The 24,695-nt window shown below is 40.6% G+C and overlaps 1 protein-coding gene and 2 long non-coding RNA genes across 5 annotated transcripts; 2 read left to right on the top strand and 1 right to left on the bottom strand.

Annotated features, from left to right (window-relative positions):
- Nucleotides 1-4,067: 4,067 nt before the first annotated feature.
- Nucleotides 4,068-15,522, bottom strand: LOC112257401. Of its 3 annotated transcripts, XR_006084028.1 has the most exons (3): nt 15,432-15,522; nt 15,229-15,319; nt 4,068-5,795 (listed from the first exon to the last, which is right to left on the bottom strand). It is a non-coding gene; the product is annotated as an uncharacterized LOC112257401 (long non-coding RNA). The 3 variants fall into 3 exon arrangements; XR_006084029.1 differs by lacking the exon at nt 15,229-15,319 and having other exon boundaries at nt 15,432-15,509; XR_006084027.1 differs by having other exon boundaries at nt 15,229-15,467.
- On the top strand, nt 10,389-13,089 carry LOC112257402. Its single transcript, XR_002954566.2, has 2 exons — nt 10,389-10,854; nt 12,617-13,089. It is a non-coding gene; the product is annotated as an uncharacterized LOC112257402 (long non-coding RNA).
- anxa3b (annexin A3b) lies at nt 14,830-23,398 on the top strand. Its single transcript, XM_024430929.2, has 14 exons — nt 14,830-14,967; nt 15,920-15,956; nt 16,567-16,614; nt 16,712-16,799; nt 17,134-17,228; nt 17,377-17,490; nt 17,598-17,688; nt 18,290-18,369; nt 18,519-18,575; nt 18,825-18,918; nt 19,008-19,103; nt 19,192-19,250; nt 20,692-20,814; nt 22,963-23,398. Exons 2-14 carry the CDS (start codon nt 15,942-15,944, stop codon nt 23,020-23,022), a joined length of 1,020 nt encoding a protein of 339 aa, XP_024286697.2. The 5' UTR covers nt 14,830-14,967; nt 15,920-15,941; the 3' UTR covers nt 23,023-23,398.
- The last annotated feature ends 1,297 nt before the right edge of the window (nt 23,399-24,695 follow it).

Consider the following 24,695-nt stretch of genomic DNA (forward strand, 5'->3'; position numbering starts at 1 on the left):
ATGGAAGACATACAAGACCACTGATAATCTCCCTCGATCTGGGGCTCCACGCAAGATCTCACCCGTGGGGTCAAAATGATCACAAGAACGGTGAGCAAAAATCCCAGAACCACACGGGGGGACCTAGTGAATGACCTGCAGAGAGCTGGGACCAAAGTAACAAAGCCTACCATCAGCAAGGGCATTGAAGATGAAACGTGGCTGGGTCTTTCAGCATGACAATGATTCCAAACACACCGCCCGGGCAACGAAGGAGTGGCTTCGTAAGAAGCATTTCAATGTCCTGGAGTGGCCCTGCCAGTCTCCAGATCTCAACCCCATAGAACATCTTTGGAGGGAGTTGAAAGTCCGTATTGCCCAGCAACAGCCCCAAAACATCACTGCTCTAGAGGAGATCTGCATGGAGCAATGGGCCAAAATACCAGCAACAGTGTGTGAAAACCTTGTGAAGACTTACAGAAAACGTTTGACCTCTGTCATTGCCAACAAAGGGTATATAACAAAGTATGGAGAAACTTTTGTTATTGACCAAATACTTATTTTCCACCATAATTTGCAAATAAATTCATTAAAAATCCTACAATGTGATTTTCTGGATTTTCTTCCCCCTCATTTTGTCTGTCATAGTTGAAGTGTACCTATGATGAAAATTACAGGCCTCTCTCATCTTTTTAAGTGGGAGAACTTGCACAATTGGTGGCTGACTAAATACTTTTTTGCCCCACTGTATATAGTTTATAATGTTACAGCCCACACAGAGCAAGGCTTCACCAGTTTGAGAAAGCAAAACATGTTGATAGTTGAAGTTGCTGCAAGACCTATTATTGCATTGACCATCTTCTTGGCTTTTTTGACCTTGTGAATGACCTCTCACTTGTGGCCTTGTCTCTATGTACATAAAGACATGTGCGAGGCCTGTCGTGGCCGTTAGTGCTCTTAAAGCGTCAACATGTCAGTTGATTCAACAGCCTATTTTATGATTGAGAATGTACTTGCCGTTCTTCCGGACTGTGATGAAATTTTGAAGGCCAACTTGCAAACAGGTGATACCTGTTAATTACAACACTAACTTGTGCTACAACAGTTTATTGGACACATTGCTAGTGTCAATGTGTATGTTGACTCTAGTCGTCCCATCTCTAACAGACACCCCAGCATCTTTACTCCAAGACTGTTTTTTAACCTCCTAAAAGATCAAGTGAATCAATACTACCTCCTAACCCATCCCAGAAGTCCCTTAAAAGATGCCTCAGCACACAGTCCACCACTTGACTCCAATCCTTAGGTCGCTCAAACTCTAACCGATCCTGAGATATCCTCTGAGATATCCTGAACTAGACTAATACATGGTAATTCCCTTATAAAAAAAGAAGTGATCATTTGCTTTCCAAAGGCCACAGATAAAACAGGAAGTTGGTTAATCTGAAACTTGATCCGGCAGGAAGGAAGGACTCAGGAACCAGCGTTGAGATCTTTCACCAATCATATTCATCACAGCCGGACGGCCCGGGCAGGCCCAGACTCATTAGGTCGCAGCACTGCACTTAACTAAACATCTTTCCCATAAAATAAATGCTTCCAGGTTACTCTGCCTTGCCCAGGTTGCCTCTTCACCCTGTCTCGCCTCAACAGCCCATCTGATCTCAATTACCTCAGTGAGTTGGTTGGTGGTGGTGGAGTGATCAGACCTGGGTTCAAATAGTGTTTTAAATCTGTCAAATACTTTGAGCGATCTCTTTAACCTGCCTTGGGTGACAGTCAGATGCAACAGGGTTTGTGGGTTGGACTGTTGACTTTTCTTCTGGTTCCATTGCAACAGACAAGCTCAATCAAGCACAGATAAAGTATTTTAAATCTTTTGGAATAGTATTTGAACCCAGGTTTGACTGGTGGTGGCGTAGTGATACCGGACCCCTAGTCTTGACTCAAGGCCATGGCAACTGGTGAGACGCCGAGCCGTACCCCGACACAGATCTACCTGCTCTCTATCCCTCTCATTTAGAATACAAGGGTTGTGTGCCAAATTACGTCCTATTCCCTATATAGTGCAAAGGGCTCTGGTCAAAAGTCCCAAATGACATCCTATTCCCTATATAGTGCAAAGGGCTCTGGTCAAAAGTTTTGCAACATATAAGGATTTGGGACATCGCCAATAGGGCAAGAAGAGGGGAAAGCGTTATTGAATAATTGGTTCCTGATGCTTTCCGCCCCTTTCCTTTGTAATATTAATGACCAAATAGTTTTCCTAGTGCACTACTTTTGACCACAGAAAATAGGGATTATGGTGCCTGCCCAGTGCCATTTGAGACACATGGTTGATGTTGTTGGAGGAAGTAGGGCCTAGGGTATAGGAAGAAGTCCTATTTGATGGGTTTAACTGTCATTTTGTGGGAGGAGGAGATCAGACAGTTGGTGTGGAGTTCCAGTTCCAGAGGATGTAGAATAGTTTTATTTTTAGGACTGGAGGATCTCAGAAGCCTTGGGGCCCATCCCAAATGGCACCTAATGGGCCATTTGTAGTACCTAATAGTACCTAATAGGCACCTAATAGTTAAATGTAGTACACTATGAAGGGAATATGGTGCCATTTGGGACACAGACCATCTGAAGATCTAGGCTCAGGCTGCTATAGAAGTATTTGTGGCACAGGCTAGCGGATTAATGTTCTGGAGCATGTCATTTCTTCATAGGTCACATGCGAAAAGTCAATCAGCAAACAGGAAAGACCAGAAAGCAGAAATCTGCAGAACATATGTTCTGCTCCGATTGGTGTCTAACAGAAATGTTTTCTGTTGGCTTATTTCAGATCTGATTAAAGATACGTTGCAGGTAAAAAGTCTGAGACTGGGATTCCTCTGTTACACTGTCTCGCTCTCTCTAACTCCCCCTCCCTCTCTCACCTGTGCAGGTTGAATTTACCCAGGTATCCACTTGCCATGGAACCTGCCAGTGTCAAACTGGATGTAGGCTAGGCTACAGACTACATGCTTCAGTTCGGGAATTGATTTTATATCCATTGTGAACACTTTTTTGTTCTATCACCCTCTCTTCTTCATTCACCCACTTACCTGTAGTTTATTAAGGCATGGTTGGTTTCCATAGTAACCATGAGTCCACATCCCCTCAGCATCATTGTAAATGTGTTTACAAGGAGATGAGAGGGCACCACCTTGTGACAGCACATAAACTAACTATCTGGTTGCCACAAACACTCAGAGGGGGATACAATATGTGTTCCCATGTATCTTGTTCCAAAAACACCATTCTGTTTTGTAATCATTGAGTCCAGTAAGATATATATATATATATATATCTGCTGCTATAACTGCTGCTATAACTCCTGTGGTTACGCTATTGTTATTTAAGTTAAGGAATTGGTGTTATCCGCCCGTCTGTGACTGAATAGGCCCAGTGGACTATAGAGTCTTTATGCTACTTGGGGAGCTCAGCTCTGTGCTCCTTCAGTTGTATTGAGAGGTTTCTCTCTCTTTAATGGAACACTCTCACAGTGTTCTAGAATCATCAGTGATGAAAGTCTTTGTTCTGTTCTGACTCACAGAGAACCCCTCCCTCAACCTCATTATCTGCAGACCCAATCTCTCCAAGTGTGCTGATACAGTCAAGATCAGAATATAGACAAATGGTGCCATTAAAAAAAGCAAGCAACCAAAAACGCAGAGCACTTCATGAGAGGAAAATACCATCGAGTGAATAAATTCTACTAAACGCGTGTTGGAGCTAGAATACGTACAAGGTGAAAACTTCTGAGAAGGATTTTGAGAAGACAACTCATTCTCAATATCCTCTTCTATGGTTACAGCCCTCCTTACGCCAGAGATGGTCTGTCTATAATGTAATAGGACTCATGTCATCCGTTGAGTTCTCAAATGACCAATCTGAAGTTAAGATAGAGTTTGTCATAAGAGTCAGGGAGGACTAGAAACAATTGAGTAATTCTTCATTTAGCCTAGTAAAAATGCATTAATTGAAGCCCACCCCCAAAAAATGTTTTGTAGAGATGTTGACTGAGTGTAAACTATACAAAGAAAGAAAGTCACACATTCTAATTATCCTCCCAAATGTTTAATGGGCATGACAACCAACGTTTCAGCACACAGTACCTTCTTCAGGGTTTCTTGGTAAACGCTTGAACCAGGTTATGAAGCGAAACTGTGCAGCCAATGAACACAGTGAGGGGCGTGTCATAGTAATTAAGGTAATGAGGGATGAAAAAGTGGAACTGTTAAACTCTTATTTTACTGCGTGTGTCAAGATGTTGAATACACAAGGCAGTTATTTACATAATGTCAACATGATTAGATTTAATACAATACATCACGTTAATATCATCTTATGATTAGATTTAATAGAATACATCATGTTAATATCAATCATTATTGTTTACATTTCATTTATTTGAATCTTTTTCATAATTTAATTATATTTTTTTCATTTAAGTAGGCAAGTCAGTTAAGAACAAATGATTATTTACAATGACAACCTACCCAGGCCAAACCCAGATGACCCTGGGCCAACAGTGCGCTGCCCTATGGGACACAGCCTGGATTTAATATCTTCTCGTGGTTCAAACATAATGCATAATGAACATCATCAACATGGGAAACATGATATGCAGTATCAGCTAATAAGCTGTGGGCAAAACATGTTCATTGTGTTGAAATGTTCATAGAAAGGGACTGAGATCAAAGTCAATATTCAAACCACTAGGGGTCAGTGTTTTCAGGTGGGAGATCCAGTTGGCTTTGCTCTAGCAGTGATGTCTCAATGTTACCTCTTCTCCTTGGTAGGGTAACATGCTCCATACCTGTGTATATGAGGGAGGAAACAGGATGGTTGGCTTCAAACAAAGTAGGCTGCTACTGGGTAGTCAGTGTTCTTACACCTGACTGAGCTGTGGTGTTCAGCAATTGGTTGTTTTGTCTTTTCGTTTGCCTTCACCACTTCATGTAGCCAACAGAGGGAGACAGAGACTGATAGTCTCACATAGAAGTAACTACTAATCTGTAGCCTACCTTTGCTGCACTAATATTCCATGTGGCATGGGTGACAGGTTTTCTATAGTGTGTTTCTATATTTAATCTGGGTTGAACAGATAAGCAGATAGTATTTACACTGATTATATCAAACATTAGCAACACCTTCCTAATATTGAGTTGCACGCACCTTACATATTGTTTTACCTGTCTCCTCCCTTACACTGATTGAAGTGGATTTGCCATCAAAAAGGGATCATAGCTTTCACCTGGATTCACCTGGTCAGTCTATGTCATGTAGTTAAAGTGTTGGATACACAGTGGATGTACACATGAATATGAACTAAATGGTGTGAGGCCGTACTGACAGAATAATGTGCTTTCTGTTTGCACTAAGATAATGGCATCATTTAAACACTCACCTGCTTCTCGGCAGCCAACTATGTCCTCTTTACAGAATACTTAAGTCTCCCATGTAAACACAGATACATGCATGAACATACACACACAGACTTATTCTATCATCCTCCTTTTGGTCACTAGGGTCTGCACAATGTCTGTCCATTTGGAAGGTCAAGGGAGCCTCTTTCTGTCTCCACCTCCCTCTCTTTCCCTCCCGCGCCACAACAAGTGGGACCATGGACGGTAACCTGTTGTCCTTCATGCTGTTTGGGGTGGTGGTGTGGATGGTGTTGGCTGTCTACCTGTGTGGTACTGCTATGCTCCCTGTGCTGGAAGAACCAGGGAGAGGAAACTGACACGGAGAGTTCAGGGGTTACATCTGCTGAGATCACAGAGATCCTGTGAGAACATGACAGAAAAGGGGAAGAATACTTTGTCCTCATTCCAGAGGTTAAGTGCCTTGCTCAAGGGCACAATGGTAGGAGATGCAATTAGGATGCTCACTTCCCATCATCTTTTCATGAGAGACTTGGGATTTGAACCGGCAACCCTCCAGTTTTCTGTCTCTCTTTGCTTTTGCCCCAAGCAACCTTATCACTGGTAAGTAGAATTAATTTTCTTACAATAAGATGAAACCTTATTTAGTACCTCTTATTTAAGCGATAAGGCCCGGAGGTGTGTGGTATATGGCCAGTATACCATGTCTAAGGGCTGTTCTTATGCACCGTGCAACATGGAGCGCTTGGATACAACACTTAGCCGTGTTGTATTGGCCATATACTACAAACCCCCAAGATGCCTTATTGATATTATAAACTGGTTTTCAATGTAATTAGAACAGTAGTCAAGCCATTTGTGTCATACCTGTGGTATACGGTCTGATATAACACAGCCTTCAGCCAATCAGCATTCAGGGCTCGAACGACCCGGTTTATAATATATATTTATTCTATCTAGAGATGCCAAAGTGGCGGACCCAGTCCTAAGTGGAGACAAACTGATCAGGTGTACTTACAGTGAGAGTTAAAATTCTAGTCCAGTAGTTACATGTTTAGTTAGCTAGTCCAGTAGTTACATGTTTAGTTAGTCCAGTAGTTACATATTTAGTCCAGTAGTTACATATTTAGTTATTTAGTCCAGTAGTTACATGCTTAGTTAGTCCAGTAGTTACATGTTTAGTTAGTCCAGTAGTTACATATTTAGTTAGTTAGTCCAGTAGTTACATGTTTAGTTAGTCCAGTAGTTACATGCTTAGTTAGTCCAGTAGTTACATGTTTAGTTAGTCCAGTAGTTACATATTTAGTTAGTTAGTCCAGTAGTTTCATGTTTAGTTAGTCCAGTAGTTACATATTTAGTTAGTTAGTCCAGTAGTTACATGTTTAGTTAGTCCAGTAGTTACATGCTTAGTTAGTCCAGTAGTAACATGTTTAGTTAGTTAGTCCAGTAGTTACATGTTTAGTTAGTTAGTCCAGTAGTTACATATTTAGTTAGTCCAGTAGTTACATGTTTAGTTAGTCCAGTAGTTACATGCTGAGTTAGTCCAGTAGTTACATGCTTAGTTAGTCCAGTAGTTACATGTTTAGTTAGTTAGTCCAGTAGTTACATATTTAGTTAGTTAGTCCAGTAGTTACATGTTTAGTTAGTCCAGTAGTTACATGCTTAGTTAGTCCAGTAGTTACATGCTTTAGTTAGTCCAGTAGTTACATGTTTAGTTAGTTAGTCCAGTAGTTACATGTTTAGTTAGTTAGTCCAGTAGTTACATATTTAGTTAGTTAGTTACAGTAGTTACATAGTTTAGTTAGTCCAGTAGTTACATGTTTAGTTAGTCCAGTAGTTACATATTTAGTTAGTTAGTCCAGTAGTTACATGTTTAGTTAGTCCAGTAGTTACATGTTTAGTTAGTCCAGTAGTTACATGTTTAGTTAGTCCAGTAGTTACATGTTTAGTTAGTCCAGTAGTTACATGCTTAGTTAGTCCAGTAGTTACATTTTAGTTAGTCCAGTAGTTACATGCTGAGTTAGTCCAGTAGTTACATGCTTAGTTAGTCCAGTAGTTACATATTTAGTTAGTTAGTCCAGTAGTTACATGTTTAGTTAGTTAGTCCAGTAGTTACAGGGCCTTGCGAAAGTATTTGGCCCCCTTGAACTTTGCGACCTTTTGCCACATTTCAGGCTTCAAACATAAAGATATAAAACTGTATTTTTTGTGAAGAATCAACAACAAGTGGGACACAATCATGAAGTGGAACGACATTTATTGGATATTTCAAACTTTTTTAACAAATCAAAAACTGAAAAATTGGGCGTGCAAAATTATTCAGCCCCCTTAAGTTAATACTTTGTAGCGCCACCTTTGCTGCGATTACAACTGTAAGTCGCTTGGGGTAAGTCTCTATCAGTTTTGCACATCGAGAGACTGACATTTTTTCCCATTCCTCCTTGCAAAACAGCTCGATCTCAGTGAGGTTGGATGGAGAGCATTTGTGAACAGCAGTTTTCAGTTCCACAGTTCCACAGATTCTCGATTGGATTCAGGTCTGGACTTTGACTTGGCCATTCTAACACCTGGATATGTTTATTTTTGAACCATTCCATTGTAGATTTTGCTTTATGTTTTGGATCATTGTCTTGTTGGAAGACAAATCTCCGTCCCAGTCTCAGGTCTTTTGCAGACTCCATCAGGTTTTCTTCCAGAATGGTCCTGTATTTGGCTCCATCCATCTTCCCATCAATTTTAACCATCTTCCCTGTCCCTGCTGAAGAAAAGCAGGCCCAAACCATGATGCTGCCACCACCATGTTTGACAGTGGGGATGGCGTGTTCAGGGTGATGAGCTGTGTTGCTTTTACGCCAAACATAACGTTTTGCATTGTTGCCAAAACATTCAATTTTGGTTTCATCTGACCAGAGCACCTTCTTCCACATGTTTGGTGTGTCTCCCAGGTGGCTTGTGGCAAACTTTAAACTACACTTTTTATGGATATCTTTAAGAAATGGCTTTCTTCTTGCCACTCTTCCATAAAGGCCAGATTTGTGTAATATACGACTGATTGTTGTCCTATGGACAGAGTCTTCCACCTCAGCTGTAGATCTCTGCAGTTCATCCAGAGTGATCATGGGCCTCTTAGCTGCATCTCTGATCAGTCTTCTCCTTGTATGAGCTGAAAGTTTAGAGGGACGGCCAGGTCTTGGTAGATTTGCAGTGGTCTGATACTCCTTCCATTTCAATATTATCGCTTGCACAGTGCTCCTTGGGATGTTTAAAGCTTGGGAAATCTTTTTGTATCCAAATCCGGCTTTAAACTTCTTCACAACAGTATCTCGGACCTGCCTGGTGTGTTCCTTGTTCTTCATGATGCTCTCTGCGCTTTTAATGGACCTCTGAGACTATCACAGTGCAGGTGCATTTATACGGAGTCTTGATTACACACAGGTGGATTGTATTTATCATCATTAGTCATTTAGGTCAACATTGGATCATTCAGAGATCCTCACTGAACTTCTGGAGAGAGTTTGCTGCACTGAAAGTAAAGGGGCTGAATAATTTTGCACGCCCAATTTTTCAGTTTTTGATTTGTTAAAAAAGTTTGAAATATCCAATAAATGTCGTTCCACTTCATGATTGTGTCCCACTTGTTGTTGATTCTTCACAAAAAAATACAGTTTTATATCTTTATGTTTGAAGCCTGAAATGTGGCAAAAGGTCGCAAAGTTCAAGGGGGCCGAATACTTTCGCAAGGCACTGTATATGTTTAGTTAGTTAGTCCAGTAGTTATATGTTTAGTTAGTTAGTCCAGTAGTTACATGCTTAGTTAGTTAGTCCTGTAGTTACATGTTTAGTTAGTTTGTCCAGTAGTTACATGCTTAGTTAGTTAGTCCAGTAGTTACATATTTAGTTAGTTAGTCCAGTAGTTACATATTTAGTTAGTCTAGTAGTTACATGTTTAGTTAGTTAGTCCAGTAGTTACATGTTTAGTTAGTTAGTCCAGTAGTTACATGTTTAGTTAGTTAGTCCAGTAGTTACATGCTTAGTTAGTCCAGTAGTTAGTTACATGTTTAGTTAGTCAAGTAGTTACATGTTTTTAGTTAGTTAGTCTAGTAGTTAGATACTGGCATGTTTTACATGTATACTATTTACATATTAAATTGTCTCGCCTTGTGATGAGAACTACAGGGTGATCTATGAAAGGGCTTTTCCACACCATGCCTTTCATACTGAAACTACATTTAAAACATTTGTTGTATGACTTGTTTTAATTTGACTGACAGGACATTTGTACATATTATACTGAACAAAAATATAAAATGCAACAATTTCAATCATTTTACTTTAGTTCATATAAGAAAATCATTAGGCCCTAATCTATGGATTTCCCCCACAAAAGGGCTTTATTACGGACAGAAATACTCCTCAGTTTCATCAGCTGTCCGGGTGGCTGGTCTCAGACGATCCCGCAGATGAAGAAGCCAGATGTGGAGGTCCTGGGCTGGCTTGGTTACACATGGTCTGCGGTTGTGAGGCCAGTTGGACGTACTTCCAAATTCTCTAAAACGAAGTTGGTGGCGGTTTATGGCATATAAATTAACAGTAAATCCTCTGGCAACAGCTCTGGTGGACATTCCTGCAGCTCCCTTAAAACTTGAGACATCTGTGGCATTGTGTTGTGTGACAAAACTGGACATTTTAGAGTGGCCTTTTATTGTACCCGGCACAAGGTGCACCTCTGTAATGATCATGCTGTTTAATCAGCTTCTTGATATGCCACACCGATCAGGTGGATGGATTATCTTGGCAAAGGAGAAATGCTCACTAACAGGGATGTAAACAAATTTGTGCAAAACATTTGTGAGAAATAAGCTTTTGTGTCTGTGGAACATTTCTGGGATATTTTATTTCAGCTCATTAAATATGGGACCAACACTTTACATGTTGTTTATATTTTTGTTCAGTATAATATATATTTTTGCAACCTTCCGGTTACTAGTCCAACGCTCTAACCACTAGGCTACCCTGCCGACTAACATGGTGACAGAAGTGCTTCAACCTCGTCAAATATAAATCGGCAGAGATTATTTCACAGAAAATAATGTTCCTTGAGTTTTGTCAGAGTTTAGAGTAATGAAAAGTAGCTAACAGCTGTCTCTTCATTGAGCAGAGCAGCCCAAACGGAGCTGTTAATATGGATACTCACAAACTCATAGCCGCCATGAGCAGAGCGCATAGAGAACGAATTGTGTGCAGAGAGCGAGTGACAGACAGAGCTGAGCAGCTAATGGATTTACTAACAGAGGGAGTTATTTCTGGCAGGGCCTTAAATTTGGCAGAAGTAATCGGGCATTGGTAGGGTATGGCCTGAATGTTGTGGGCATGGGTTGGGCTCTGGCTTAAAATCAATGCTTGTGCAGGCCTCTACCTATATGCGAGTTATATGCGAGTGAAGTAAATTTGTGAAAAAAATGTAAGTATGCATATTATAAATGTTTTTTCCTATACAAACTTTATATGTCTGAACTTAAAATCAAATGGTCTTTGCAAAAATTACTTGGTTATTGTGGTATGTTTATATATTGCCAATTTTCTGCATTTATTTAATCAAATCAAAGTTTATTTGTCACGTGCGCCTAATACAACAGGTATAGACCTTACAGTGAAATGCTTACTTACAGGCTCTAACCAATAGTGCGAAGAAAAGGTATATATGTGTGTGTGTGTGTAGGTAGGTAAGTAAAGAAATAAAACAACAGTAAAAAGACATTTGAAAATAAGAGTAGCAAGGCTATATAGAGACACCGGTTAGCAATAGTTTGCAAGCCCTGCCACATCCGACGAGCGTCGGAGCCGGTGTAGTATGATTCAATCTTAGCCCTGTATTGACACTTTACCTGTTTGATGGTTCGTCGGAGGGCATAGCGGGATTTCTTGTAAACTTCCGGGTTAGAGTCCCGCACCTTGAAAGTGGCAGCTCGACCCTTTAGCTCAGTGCGAATGTTGCCTGTAATCCATGGCTTCTGGTTGGGGTATGTACATACAGTCACTGTGGGGACGACGTCCTCAATGCACTTATTGATAAAGCCAGTGACTGATGTGGTGTATTCCTCAATGTCATCGGAAGAATCCCGGAACATGTTCCAGTCTGTGATAGCAAAGCAGTCCTGTAGTTTAGCATCTGCTTTATCTGACCATTTTTTTATATAGGCCGAGTCACTGGTGCTTCCTGCTTTAATTTTTGCTTGTCAGCAGGAATCAGGAGGATAGAGTTGTGGTCAGATTTACCAAATGGAGGGTGAGGGAGAGCTTTGTACGAGTCTCTGTGTGTGGAGTACAGGTGATCTAGATTTTTTTTCCCTCTGGTTGCACGTTTAACATGTTGATGGAGATTTGGTAGAACTGATTTAAGTTTCCCTGCGTTAAAGTCTCCGGCCACTAGGAGCGCCGCCTCTGGGTGAGTGGTTTCCTGTTTGGTTATTTCCTTATACAGCTGACTGAGTGCGGTCTTAGTGCCAGCATCTGTCTGTGGTGGTCAATAAGTCCCATCAGGTAGTCTGATGTCAGATGTGTTCATGTAAACAGGATTATTAGAGAAATCGTTCTTTAAGTAAACATTTTAAACTAACTATTATATTAATCTGACTATCCATAATAATCGTATTGAGTGTGCATATAACCGTACTCATTGAACATAGGTCACTAATAATGTTTACATAATGTTTATTGTTCTGAAATCGTTTCTGTAGTTAGAGATACCATTAGCATTCCTGCAACAATATTCTGTTGAAATGTAATTTGATCTCTGAGAAATGAAGCTAATTGATTACTCACTCATACTGTATTCTCGACAAAGCTCATCCTATATATCTACTGCTGTACATACCTATTTCCTACTTAGGATACATTATCTATACACACCACACATTTATATGTATTTCTGACTTTGCACGTTCTGATATTTCTTAATTTCTTGTTTCTTCTTGGGATTATTTGTGTATTAGTATTGTACTGTTAGACATTCACTGCTGGAGCTAGAAACACAAGCATTTACTGCACTGCTGGAGCTAGAAACACAATTTACTGCACTGCTGGAGCTAGAAACACAAGCATTTACTGCTGGAGCTAGAAACACAAGCATTTCACTGCACCTGCTTAAACATCTGCTAATCTGTGTAAGCGACAAATAAACTTTGATTTGATTTTACATACCCTCTGTAAATTGAATTGTGCAGTAGCAAAGTTGACTTTGGCAAGGTAGAAGAGGAGACTTGAGTTCCAGGATCCGGTCGAAGTAAACATTTTAATACAAAGTTTTTCGGGATACAAGTAATCATGTAAAAATGCAAAGGCTAACAGCACCAGAGGCTAACATGGATGGGATAACAGCACCAGAGGCTAACAGCACCAGAGGCTAACATGGATGGGATAACAGCACCAGAGGCTAACAGCACCAGAGGCTAACAGCACCAGAGGCTAACATGGATGGGATAACAGCACCAGAGGCTAACAGCACCAGAGGCTAACATGGATGGGATAACAGCACCAGAGGCTAACATGGATGGGATAACAGCACCAGAGGCTAACAGGATGGGAAAACAGCACCACAGGCTAACAGCACCAGAGGCTAACATGGATGGGATAACAGCACCAGAGGCTAACATGGATGGGATAACAGCACCAGAGGCTAACATGGATGGGATAACAGCACCAGAGGCTAACAACACCAGAGGCTAACATGGATGGGATAACAGCACCCGAGGCTAACAGCACCAGAGGCTAACATGGATGGGATAACAGCACCAGAGGCTAACAACACCAGAGGCTAACATGAATGGGATAACAGCACCAGAGGCTAACAACACCAGAGGCTAACATGGATGGAATAACAGGACCAGAGGCTAACAGCACCAGAGGCTAACATGGATGGGATAACAGCACCAGAGGCTAACAGCACCAGAGGCTAACATGGATGGGATAACAGCCCTAGTGTCCAACAGCAAATGGTTACAAAGACATAATGGCTTAGAAGCCAAATGGCTGATTGGCTGAAAGCCGTGGTATACCAGACCGTACACCATGGGTATGACAAAACATTTATTTTACTCCACTAATTATGTTGGTAACCAGTTTATAAAAGCAATAAGGCACCTCGCGGGTTTGTGATATATGGCCAATATACCACGACTAAGGGCTGTGTCCTAGCACTCCGTGTTGCGTCGTGCTTAAGAACAGCCCTTAGCCGTGGTATATTGGCCATATACCACAGCCCCTCGGGCCTTATTGCTTAATTATACATTATATATTAAAACCAACTGATACAACTTTCAATTGAACAATGAGAACAGTGAGTCATTTGCTACTTTGAGTACAGATGGATGTTCAGTCAGTTCAAGGTTGGATTGTCACAAGTTGAGGCTTGTGAGTAATTAAGCAGGTTACTCATGATATGATTGTAAGCAAAGACGTGTGAGGATATGTCATCTGGGTCGCCCCCTCACCTCCTTCCTTTCATAGTATGATAACATGCCTCAAGTGAACACTAGGTATTGCCTAGATACATTCTGAATGTTTGTAATAGAGTCTGAAATGTGCAGGGTATTGGTGTAGGGCCACTGGGTGCTATGAGATTGATATAGCTCCCCCTGTCCTCATACCATACACAATTGTATTATGGCTCAACTCACAATTGTAATCAAGGGACTGTTATGTGTAATTACTATGTGTGGTGTCATCCTCACAGCTTTTATTTATCTGCAAATACAGAAATAAGGTTTAGGGGTGTTGGCCTGAAGTTGCAAATTACAAATTGTAAGTGGACTTTAAACGTTGGGTGTGGCTATCTATGTAAACAATTTGAAATAGTTTCTCAGTCATGATAAACATAGCAGTAAGACATGTATATAAAACAAAATACATCTATTTCTCACACCTTGTTTTGGTATCTAAAAGGTTTCACATTGACCATCGTTTCTGCAGGCATTTATTTTAATTTCACTGATTAATTAGTAACTCAGTACTTGGACAGACACATCTGCGACTGTTCCCTCACAATGCAAATAGAACTTTGGACTCATTATTCCTACATGTGTATTATGTTAGATTCCTTAAAAGGGAGTCTCTATGGAGTATCTCTACAATACTGCATGCTTATGTTTCTCAAATCATGTCCATTCAAATGCAGTCATTATATTGGATAGACAGTGGCTACATGACTGTGAGATTTTCACCAGGACACTGTTAAATATTTTGTCAAAGAGAAGCATAATAGTGACTCGTCATGGTCAGGTTGTGATCAGCTGATTCAATGTATATGGTTATGCAGTGCAACAATGTAATAATGTTGTCCAACAATGTATTTGCAACTCCAGTACCATAATGACAGATAATAAAAATGCACCAGGACCACCATAATTGATCCTATTAGTATGACTGTACCACAGATGTATTTGACTGTTCTATCCGTTTAAAAACGAGGAGGGATTTGGGAATATTACCGGTGGTGACTTCATTTCCCGTTGTGCCTATGGGCGTTGGCTTCTACACTCTAGTAAAAAGGTGTGGCCAGTTGACAACTCTAGCTCAGGTAAGGTGAAACATTTTTTTCTGATATTTAACAAATTATAACATGGAAAATGTAAGACTATCGAAGGAATGCCACGCTATTGTTCAAGTTTAGTCAAGTGCGTCAAGTAGTATATTGTGGTTCTTTTTCTCGACAATAATTATTTTCACCAGATGTGATACAGTTTGTCAATCTCCGAAAAATATTTGTTGTATTTACAATCGTTAACGTACGCAATTGATGTAGATTCTTCTGATTAAATGCCTAAAGTAACACACCTACCATAGTTCTCGAAAACCCCTTCTCTCCTTAGGGTTTTCACTGGTTGATAACTTCGCCCACGGCTGGCTCCATGTGAACTATAATTCCGAAGCTGTTTTAACATTTAGAGATGTCAATCATCGCTTGCGAAACTGTTTTCGAAAAGCATATGCCCCTTTTTGATATCAGCAAGAAATAATCTTTCAAATTAAAATTATACTTACTGTAGATTTTCACAGAGCCATAAACTGTGCCGCCAGTTGACGAACTACACTTCCTCCTCAGTGACGCGTCCACACAGGTGTTTGACGCATGTTAGACAGCAAATAGGTACAAGTTGTCAGCTCTGTCTTACATAAACAAGCGCTGTAACATGGAGATATGGCCATGTGGGAACACTAACCTTTACCCTATAAAGGTCTAGTAATTTAACCTGTATGATTTCTTGCTGATATTAAAGATGTGTTCCTTATGTTTCTAAAACCATACTGCAAGGGATGTGTTTTTAATGTGTATAGCAGGTATCGGTGCTCTTTACAAAAGTGCTAGCGTTAGTGTCTATGAATGGGCTAACCTACCAGTACGGTGGAATGTGAAACGTTGCACTGTCAATGAAGATGGATTTGGAATTGCTGTACAAATTAGGCCTATGCAGAGCATAATCAAATAAATATGAATCTATGAATTGTTACCCAGCTCCTTCCCCCCTCAGGTGTAAAATATCCACTGCTGTAATGGCCAATGTTTGGGTAAGTTACCAGATATGTCTCTAATTTCTGTAAAGGAAATACTTTTTCCTGCTAATTGTTTCAGATGATTGCTGGTTCTGTTTACACATCTCTAAGCCACTTCTGTCCATGGCCTGTGTTTGTTGACTTGTTTCCAAGTAACTTCACTCCTCCACAGTCTTGAGAGCAGACTCGCATCTTTAAAAAAACAATGAACCTCAAGACCCTTTCGAGTAGCTATGCGTTGATACTTCCAAAATGTAAATTCTTCCACCCTTACCATGTACCTATGTTTGTCCTCTGTTGCGTGCCATTCCTAGTTTGCTGAAATTCATACGTTTTGATAAAACGTTAATCAAATATACCACAACCACACAAATTGTGCCAATTTAATCTGAACAAGGAAATAGTGGTTGGTTGTATTTGATTATTAAAGTATGATTTTCAGCAAACAAAGGCAGGCAATAAGAGGTTAAACCATACGGACATCGCAAGAGTTTAAGAATTTACATTTTTGAAGTGTCGACACACAGCGAGTTTGAGGTTCATTGGGGGGAAAGAACTCAGTGGAGGATGACTGCTGGTCTTTGTCAATAATGATCCTCTGGTAATCTGTACATTTCCTTTTCAGGGTGACTTGGATCTCCTTTTGGATTCACCTTCCTCTTTGACAGTAACGGTAAGCCTACTAAATTATACTTGTATTTCAACTATGGGCTATGTACCTTAGTGTAACTAGTTTTTGCTGTTTCTTGATATGTGTTTCTGTTTCTCAGTCCACCGCCCGAGGAACCATTAAAGAGAAAGCGGGATTCAAAGCAGCAGAAGATGTAGTTGCTCTACGGAAGGCCATAGAGGGAATAGGTAGGAATGTCAATCAACCCACCATATTCTCTAAGCTCTTCACTGTACTCTACCACATACCAACCAATAAATAACTTATTTGATGCCTCATTGATAGGAATTTTCACTTTGATAGGAATGTTCTATCCATGTGATCCTGTGTAGCTCAGTTGGTACAGCATGGCGCCTGCAACGCCAGGGATGTGGGTTCAATTCCCACAGGGGACCAGTATTTTTTTTTAAGTATGAAAATGTATGTCCACACTACTGTAAGTCACTCTGGATGAGAGCGTCTGCTAAATGACTCAAATGTAACATTTCAGTTTCTATAAACATTGTGTGTTGATGTTCTCAGGTACCACTGAGAAGACTCTAGTTGAAGTTCTAACTGGGAGGAGCAATGCCCAGCGTCAGCTCATCTGTAAAGCGTACCAGGAAGCTGCCAACAGGGTACAACTATCCCTCTACTACTCTAAATATTAGCAGCATGGTAGTTTTTTAAATTAGAATTTATATAAAACATCTCGTCCAGATATCCCTGAATATTGCATGAGTCAATATCCATCCCTGTTGATATCCCATGGCCTTTAACCCCCAGACATTAGTGGATGACCTGAAGGGGGACACCCATGGGGACTTTGAGGACTTGTTGGTTGCTCTGGTCACCCCTCCTGCTCTTTTCGACTGTCATGAGGTCATCAGAGCCATCAAGGTAAGGGACATTTATCTGTATTAGGTACCTATCTGGTACCAAACATTACTGTAAATGACCATTTATAATGTACTTTGTGCATACCTGCCTGTTACACACACACACAGGGTCCTGGGACAACTGAGGAGACTTTAACAGAGATATTTGCCTCAAGATCCAACAAGCAAATCAAGGCTCTATCTGATGCTTACTTAGCAGGTTAGTAGTCTCTAAACTATCTTAGTATGTACTACTAATGGCACCCGAGTGGTGCCTTAGACTGCTGCACCACATCTTAGGGCTAGAGGCATTACTACAGACACTGGTTCGATTCCAGGCTGTATCACAACTGGCCGTGATTGGGAGTCCTACAGGGCGCAGCAACATTCGGCCTAGCATGGTTAGGGTTTGGCCGGGGTAGGCCGTCATTGTTAATTAGAATTTGTTCTAATTTACAACCATTTCCTGGTTGCTAAAACTCTAATAGTTCGCATAATTTCAGTTTGTGTGATAAAATAAGCAAGTATAGTGTAGATAATCATTGTACCATCCAAACCACTGTGAAATGATATTTTCCATAATGAAAAATATTGTTGTATTAGCTGTTTGAAGTTACACCGAAAGTAAAAGAAGCAAAAACTAAATTTTAAGAATGGGAAGCATAGAAATAGCACACGTAAAACAGATTTACTCTTCTTAGAATGATAGATCTATAACCCACATTTTTGTGAATTTGGTCAGTCGCCTAAAAAGTTACATATTAATTGATTGTCAGTCATCTGTTAGTTGGATACTAATAAGATATTGTATTTGACCACAGAAACTGGGCGATCAATGACTCACGACCTCAAGTCTGAGGTATCTGGGGACTATGCTACAACACTTCTCATCTTGGCTGAGGTAAAATAAGAACTTTGTCCCCAGGGAGAATTTGACTTGGACTTACAAGTAACTGTGGTATTTCTGTTACATAGTTTTTTTTAGCTGCTTGTGACCTGTAAATCTTCAATGACTTTTTCAATCTTTCGGTTCGGTATCTGTCATTTAAGGGAAAGCGAGATGAGAGTACGAATGTGGACCCGGCTAAAGCTAAAGCGGACGCTAAGGTACATTAAGATACAATGAATTTTGCAACCATGCTCAGTATTTCACTGGTCTTGGTTTTAAGCTTTTGGGAGTGACTCACTCAGACGTCCTGCCAAAGACTTGTTATCGTTAAGTGTGTATCTTTAATGTAATTAAAAATATTGGTTTGTTCCTCTTCCATGTTCTCTCACTCAAGCCAGTGCACGATAGTGCCTAACAAGTACTGTACTACCTCTGTCTCTCTCTCTCTGTGTCCTCCCCCTCTCTAGGCCCTGTACGAGGCAGGAGAGAAGAAGTGGGGGACTGATGAAAGCAAGTTCATTGACATCCTGTGTCACCGGAGTGTTCCTCAGCTGAGACAGAGTTAGTAAACTTGGTCTAGCAAAGCACTGACGGACTCAATACTGTAGTCTTGTCTTCTATGATGATGATATGTGATCCTCCCCTTACAGCCCTAGTGGAGTATAAGGCCTTGAGCAACAAAACTCTACAGGAGAGCATTGAGAGGGAGATGTCAGGGAATCTAGAGGATCTACTGGTGGCTATTGGTACGAAGGACTATTCACAGGTCTTGTTGCCTATCACTCTCAAAGATGTCATGCACTGTTACCGCTAACAAACCCTTTGACTTTCCAGTGAAATGTGTGAAGAGTGTTCCTGCCTACCTGGCTGAGAGACTGTTCAAAAGCACAAAGGTGAGCAGAAGTCTTCTTGTTTATGCATTTTACAAATTGCTTACGGTATACATTTTCTTTTTTAAGCCTCATGCACTATTCTCCACCCGCAGAGCCCAACTGGATACAAGGTCATAGTGCACGGTAGAGGTCGACCAATTAATCGGAATGGCCGCTTAATTAGGGCCGATTTCCAGTTTTTGTAACAATCGGTATTTTGGGGTGCCAAATATTTTTTTTACATCTTTATTTAACTAGGCAAGTCAGTTAAGAACACATTCTTATTGTCAATGACGGCCTAGGAACCGTGGGTTAACTGCCTTGTTCAGGGGCAGAACGACAGATTTTCACCTTGTCAGCTCGGGGAACCAATCTTGCAACCTTAGTTAACTAGTACAACGCAATAACGACCTGCCTCTCTCTCGTTGCACTCCACAAGGAGACTGTTACGCGAATGTAGTAAGCCAAGGTAAGTTGCTAGCATTAAACTTATCTTATAAAAAACAATCTATCATAATCACTAGTTAACTACACATGGTTGATGATATTACTAGATATTATCTAGCGTGTCCTGCGTTGCATATAATCTGACTGAGCGGTGGTAGTCAGAAGCAGGCGCGTAAACATTCTTTCAAACAGCACTTCCGTGTGTTTTGCCAGCAGCTCTTCGTTTCCGTGTAACCGAAGTGAAATGGCTAGCTAGTTAGCACGCGTTAATTGTCGTTTTGTTGCTGGTTCGAGCCCAGGGAGGAGCGAGGAGAGAGACAGAAGCTATACTGTTACACTGGCAATACTAAAGTGCCTATAAGAACATCCAATAGTCAAAGGTTAATGAAATACAAATGGTATAGAGGGAAATAGTCCTATAATTCCTATAATAACTAGAACCTAAAACTTCTTACCTGGGAATATTGAAAACTCATGTTAAAAGGGACCACCAGCTTTCATATGTTCTGAGCAAGGTACTGAAACGTTAGCTTTCTTACATGGCACATATTTTACATGGAACATATTGCACTTTTACTTTCTTCTCCAACACTTTGTTTTTGCATTATTTAAACCAAATTGAACATGTTTCATTATTTACTTAAGGCTACATTGATTTTATTGATGTATTATATTAAGTTAAAATAAGTGTTCATTCAGTATTGTTGTAAATATCATTATTACAAATAAAAAATAGAATCGGCCGATTTAATCGGGATCGGCTTTTATGGTCCGCCAATTATCGGTATCGGCGTTGAAAAATCATAATCGGTCGACCTCTAGTGCACAGTGCCTAGCCTGATGTCAGATCTGTTTGTGCTGTCTTGACAACTCCTATTGTCATGCCAAACTGCACAAACGGATCTGGGACTGACATGTTTTCTTTTTGTTTCATTTCTTCTAATCCAGTGGGCTCCGGTGGTGTAGAACGTTAATCTGTGGGGTTTTGGGATTAATCCAGTGGTTGTGTGTTCAGGGCGTGGGGACCACCGAGTCCGTTCTGACCAGGATCATGGTTGGCCGCTCTGAGATGGACATGCTGGACATCAGGGCAGAGTTTAAAAAGCTGTTTGGCTGTTCTCTCTACTCCACCATCAAGGTATTTGCTGATAATCTTGCTGACTGGTAACATACTTGTCCCATAGCTACACTTCATGGGGTAAATTTTCGATCTTTTACAGCTCGATTTGTTTTGACCAATTTAGTTACAGTGCATTCAAAGTATTCAGACCCCCTTGACTTTTTCCACATTTTATGTTACAGCCTCATTTTGAAATGGAATAAATTGATTTCCCCCTCATCAATCTACACACGTCCCCATAATGACAAAGGGAAAAAACAGGTTACATAAGTATTCAGACCCTTTACTTAGTCCTTTGTTGAAGCATGTTTGGGAGTGATTACAGCCTCAAGTCTTCTTGGGTATGACTCTACAAGCTTGACACACCTGTATTTGGAGAGTTCTTCTCTGCAGATCTTCTCGAGCTCTGTCAGGTTGGATGGGGAGTGTCACTGCATAGCTATTTTCAGGTCTCTCCAGCGATGTTCGATCGGGTGTAAGTCCGGGCTCTGGCTGGGCCACTGAAGGACATTCAGTCTTGTCGTGAAGCCACTCCTGCATTGTCTTGGCTGTGTGCTTAGGATCGTTGTCCTGTTGGAAGGTGAACCTTCTCCCCAGTCTGAGGTCCTGAGTGCTCTGGAGCAGATTTTCATCAAGGATCTCTCTCTATACTTTTCTCCGTTCAGCTTTCCCTTGATCCTGACTAGTCTCCCAGTCCCTGCCTCTAAAAAACATCCCCACAGCATGATGTACATCTATCACTCCAGTGTTTAATTGCTAAATTGTAATTACTTTGCCACTACTGCCTATTTATTGTCTTACCTACCTAATCTTACCTCATTTGCACACACTGTATATAGAGTTTTCTATTGTGTTATTGACTGTACCTTTGTTTATCCCATGTGTAACTCTGTTGTTTGTCGCACTGCTTTGCTTTAATTTGGCCAGGTTGCAGTTGTAAATGAGAACTTGTTCTCAACTGGTCGACCTGGTTAAATAAAGGTGAAATAAATTTTAAATGCTACCACCACCATGCTTCACCATAGGGATGGTGCCAGGTTTCCTCCAGACGTACCGCTTGACATTCAGGCCAAAGAGTTCAGTCCTGGTTTCATCAGACCAGAGACTCTTGTTTCTCATGGTCCAAGAGTCTTTAGGTGCCTTTTGGCAAACTTCAAGCTGGCTGTCATGTGCCTTTTACTGAGGAGTGGCATCCGTCTGGTCACTCTACCTTAAAGGCCTGATTGGTGCTGTGCTGCAGAGATGGTTGTCCTTCTGGAAGGTTTTTCCCATCTCCACAGAAGAAATCTGTAGCTCTGTCAGAGTGCCCATCGGGTTATTGGTCACCTCCCTGAGCAAGGTCCTTCTACCCCGATTGCTCAGTTTGGCCAGGCGGCCAGCTCTAGGAGGAGTCTTGGTGGTTTCAAACTTCTTCCATTTAAGAATGATGGAGGCCACTGTGACCTTGGACCTTCAATGCTGCAGAATCTATTTTGATACTCTTTCCAAGATCTTTGCCTCAACAGAATCCTGTATTGGTTTTTGCTCAGACATGGACTGTCAACTGTGGGACCTTCTATAGACAGGTGTGTGTGTGCCTTTCCAAATCAGGTCCAATCAATTGAGTTTACCACAGGTGCTCCAATCAAGTTGTCAAGGATGATCAATGGAAACAGGATGCACCTGAGCTTAATTTCGAGTCTCATAGCAAAGGGTCTGAATACTTATTTACATAATGTATTTCTGTCTTCGCTTTGTCATTATGGGGTATTGTGTATTTAGGGGAGAATATTTTATAATAAGGCTGTAATGTAACAATGTGGAAAAAGGCAAGGGGTCTAAATACTTTCCGAATGCAATGTATCTGCTGATTTTAATTTAATGGCTGCTGAAATAAACATGATTGGAATGTATTTATTTTCAACCCTACATCTTTGTGATTTAATTATTTGGTCGGCCGATCTGCATGCGATTGCGAATCAGACCTTTTTATTGTGATTTGGGGAATTTTTTTTTTTTGGTGATGTTTTCTTTCTTGCCTGGTCAGTCGTAAGTGTCCGGTTACTATGGCAACGCTCTGAAGATTCTCTGTGGAGGAAATGACGATTGACTAATAGGATCTGTGAAATTGATCATACTCTGTCATAGCCATGTAAAAATCCTCTCCATCCCTGTGTTCAATTGTAGTCTGAAACTGCTGGAAGTTATGGACAAGCTCTGCTGAAGCTGTGTGGGGAAGACGACTAGGGTTCTGTCTACTTGGCATTGAGGAGCCTCCCACCGAAGGATCATAACAATGTGAAGGCTGCAGTGCACTGCACAGGTTCAATTTATTATAGACACACTCACTGTTACCCTGAGAAACATGGATATGTTTGTTTCAATGTTCACGAAGTTTGACATTGGGATGTGTAACCTGGAACATGTGATCAGCCAGCCCAGACACACTCCAGGATTCCTTAGCCAGTCACCTATTTCTGTTTTATGTGTTTCTAACATTTACATTCCTGAATGCATCTCATTAAGGCAAACCTTTATTGGTATTATCCAAATTATTATAGAATACCTTCCTGATATCTATCTGTTCTTGTATGAGAAGTACTATTAAAAATGTTTACTAACAGTTGCTTGTCATGTGGTCTTTTGTCCAGTGGGTGGTGAGAAAGCATATCTGCAGAATACCATGTCGATCAGTGATTCAGTTAAATGTTAAATTCAGTTTTCTTGTAAAGTGGTTTTTTACAAAGACTTGAATTGGATTTGCTAACAATAACTGACAATGCTTCTGAATCAGATGTGAAATTGAGCTTTTCTTTTAATACAAAGCCCAGATCTCATCCTGTAATCCTCAAAACAATGTTGACATGTAATGCGGTGATTAAGCAGGTAAAGCTGTTTAGCCTAATTCTGATCATTTATGGTTAGTATTTTACATGGCATGAATATTTAATCTCTGTCTGCACCTGAGAATAAAGGCAATTTGTCAAGCGAGACAAAGTGTGATAAATCCTCCTGCTCTGCAATGTTTTGCCAACATTGTCATAAAGAAAGATATGCTTAGTTATCTCAGGCAATACGGTCTAATCTGGAGATTTGTTGTCTGTTGGGAGTATCTAACTAACCCTTTCTTACAGAATTCCAATTAGTAGCTGGAAGAAAAGAACAATGGCTGTATATTATAATCCCTCAATTTGCACTGGGAGGTCAGAGATAACAGATTGTAGAATGGGATTAATTGAAAATATTGTTTTGACAACTATGCCTTTGTATAAGATGTGATGGTAAGGAGACTATGCTCTCGTTAACTTTGAGGAGGATGCCATTTTCTAATAACCGTATATAGCCACAAGTGAAAGTAAATAATGAGAGTAATGGCTTCTTTTTTATGACATTTGACTTCAACAATGACAATCCTTTTAGGCATTCTTTATTCATTTATAATACTCGAGACATGTCATATTACAGATTAAAATAATGTGTCCCTTTAGTCAGTGCATTCCAGCATTCAAAAGTAAGTCTATCAATAATGCCTAAATGAATGGAAAAACAAATGTTGGACAACCAAAGACTGACATTATAGCAACCAGGTAAAATACAGTGAAATAATTAAAGGCATACTTGAAACAAAAGCTCATTTACAAACAAGGCTAACGAACAGTCAATATAGGCTGTGAATGTCACAGTGGGCCTTTAACGGCTGTGATATGTTCTGAGCATCATTATCTGACAGGGTCGAATGACCTCTATGGGTATTAGCTACACAGTAGAAGATCTACAATACAGGAGGCTGGTGAGGGGAGGACAGCTCATAACAATGGTATTAAAACACTTATGTCATTCCATCAAATCAATTCCAGCCAATTACTATAAGCTCGTCCCCCCCAAATTAAGGTGCCACCAGCCACCTGTGATCTACAGGA

This window comes from Oncorhynchus tshawytscha, linkage group LG09, assembly GCF_018296145.1.
Source record: "Oncorhynchus tshawytscha isolate Ot180627B linkage group LG09, Otsh_v2.0, whole genome shotgun sequence".
Taxonomy (NCBI): Eukaryota; Metazoa; Chordata; class Actinopteri; order Salmoniformes; family Salmonidae; genus Oncorhynchus; species Oncorhynchus tshawytscha.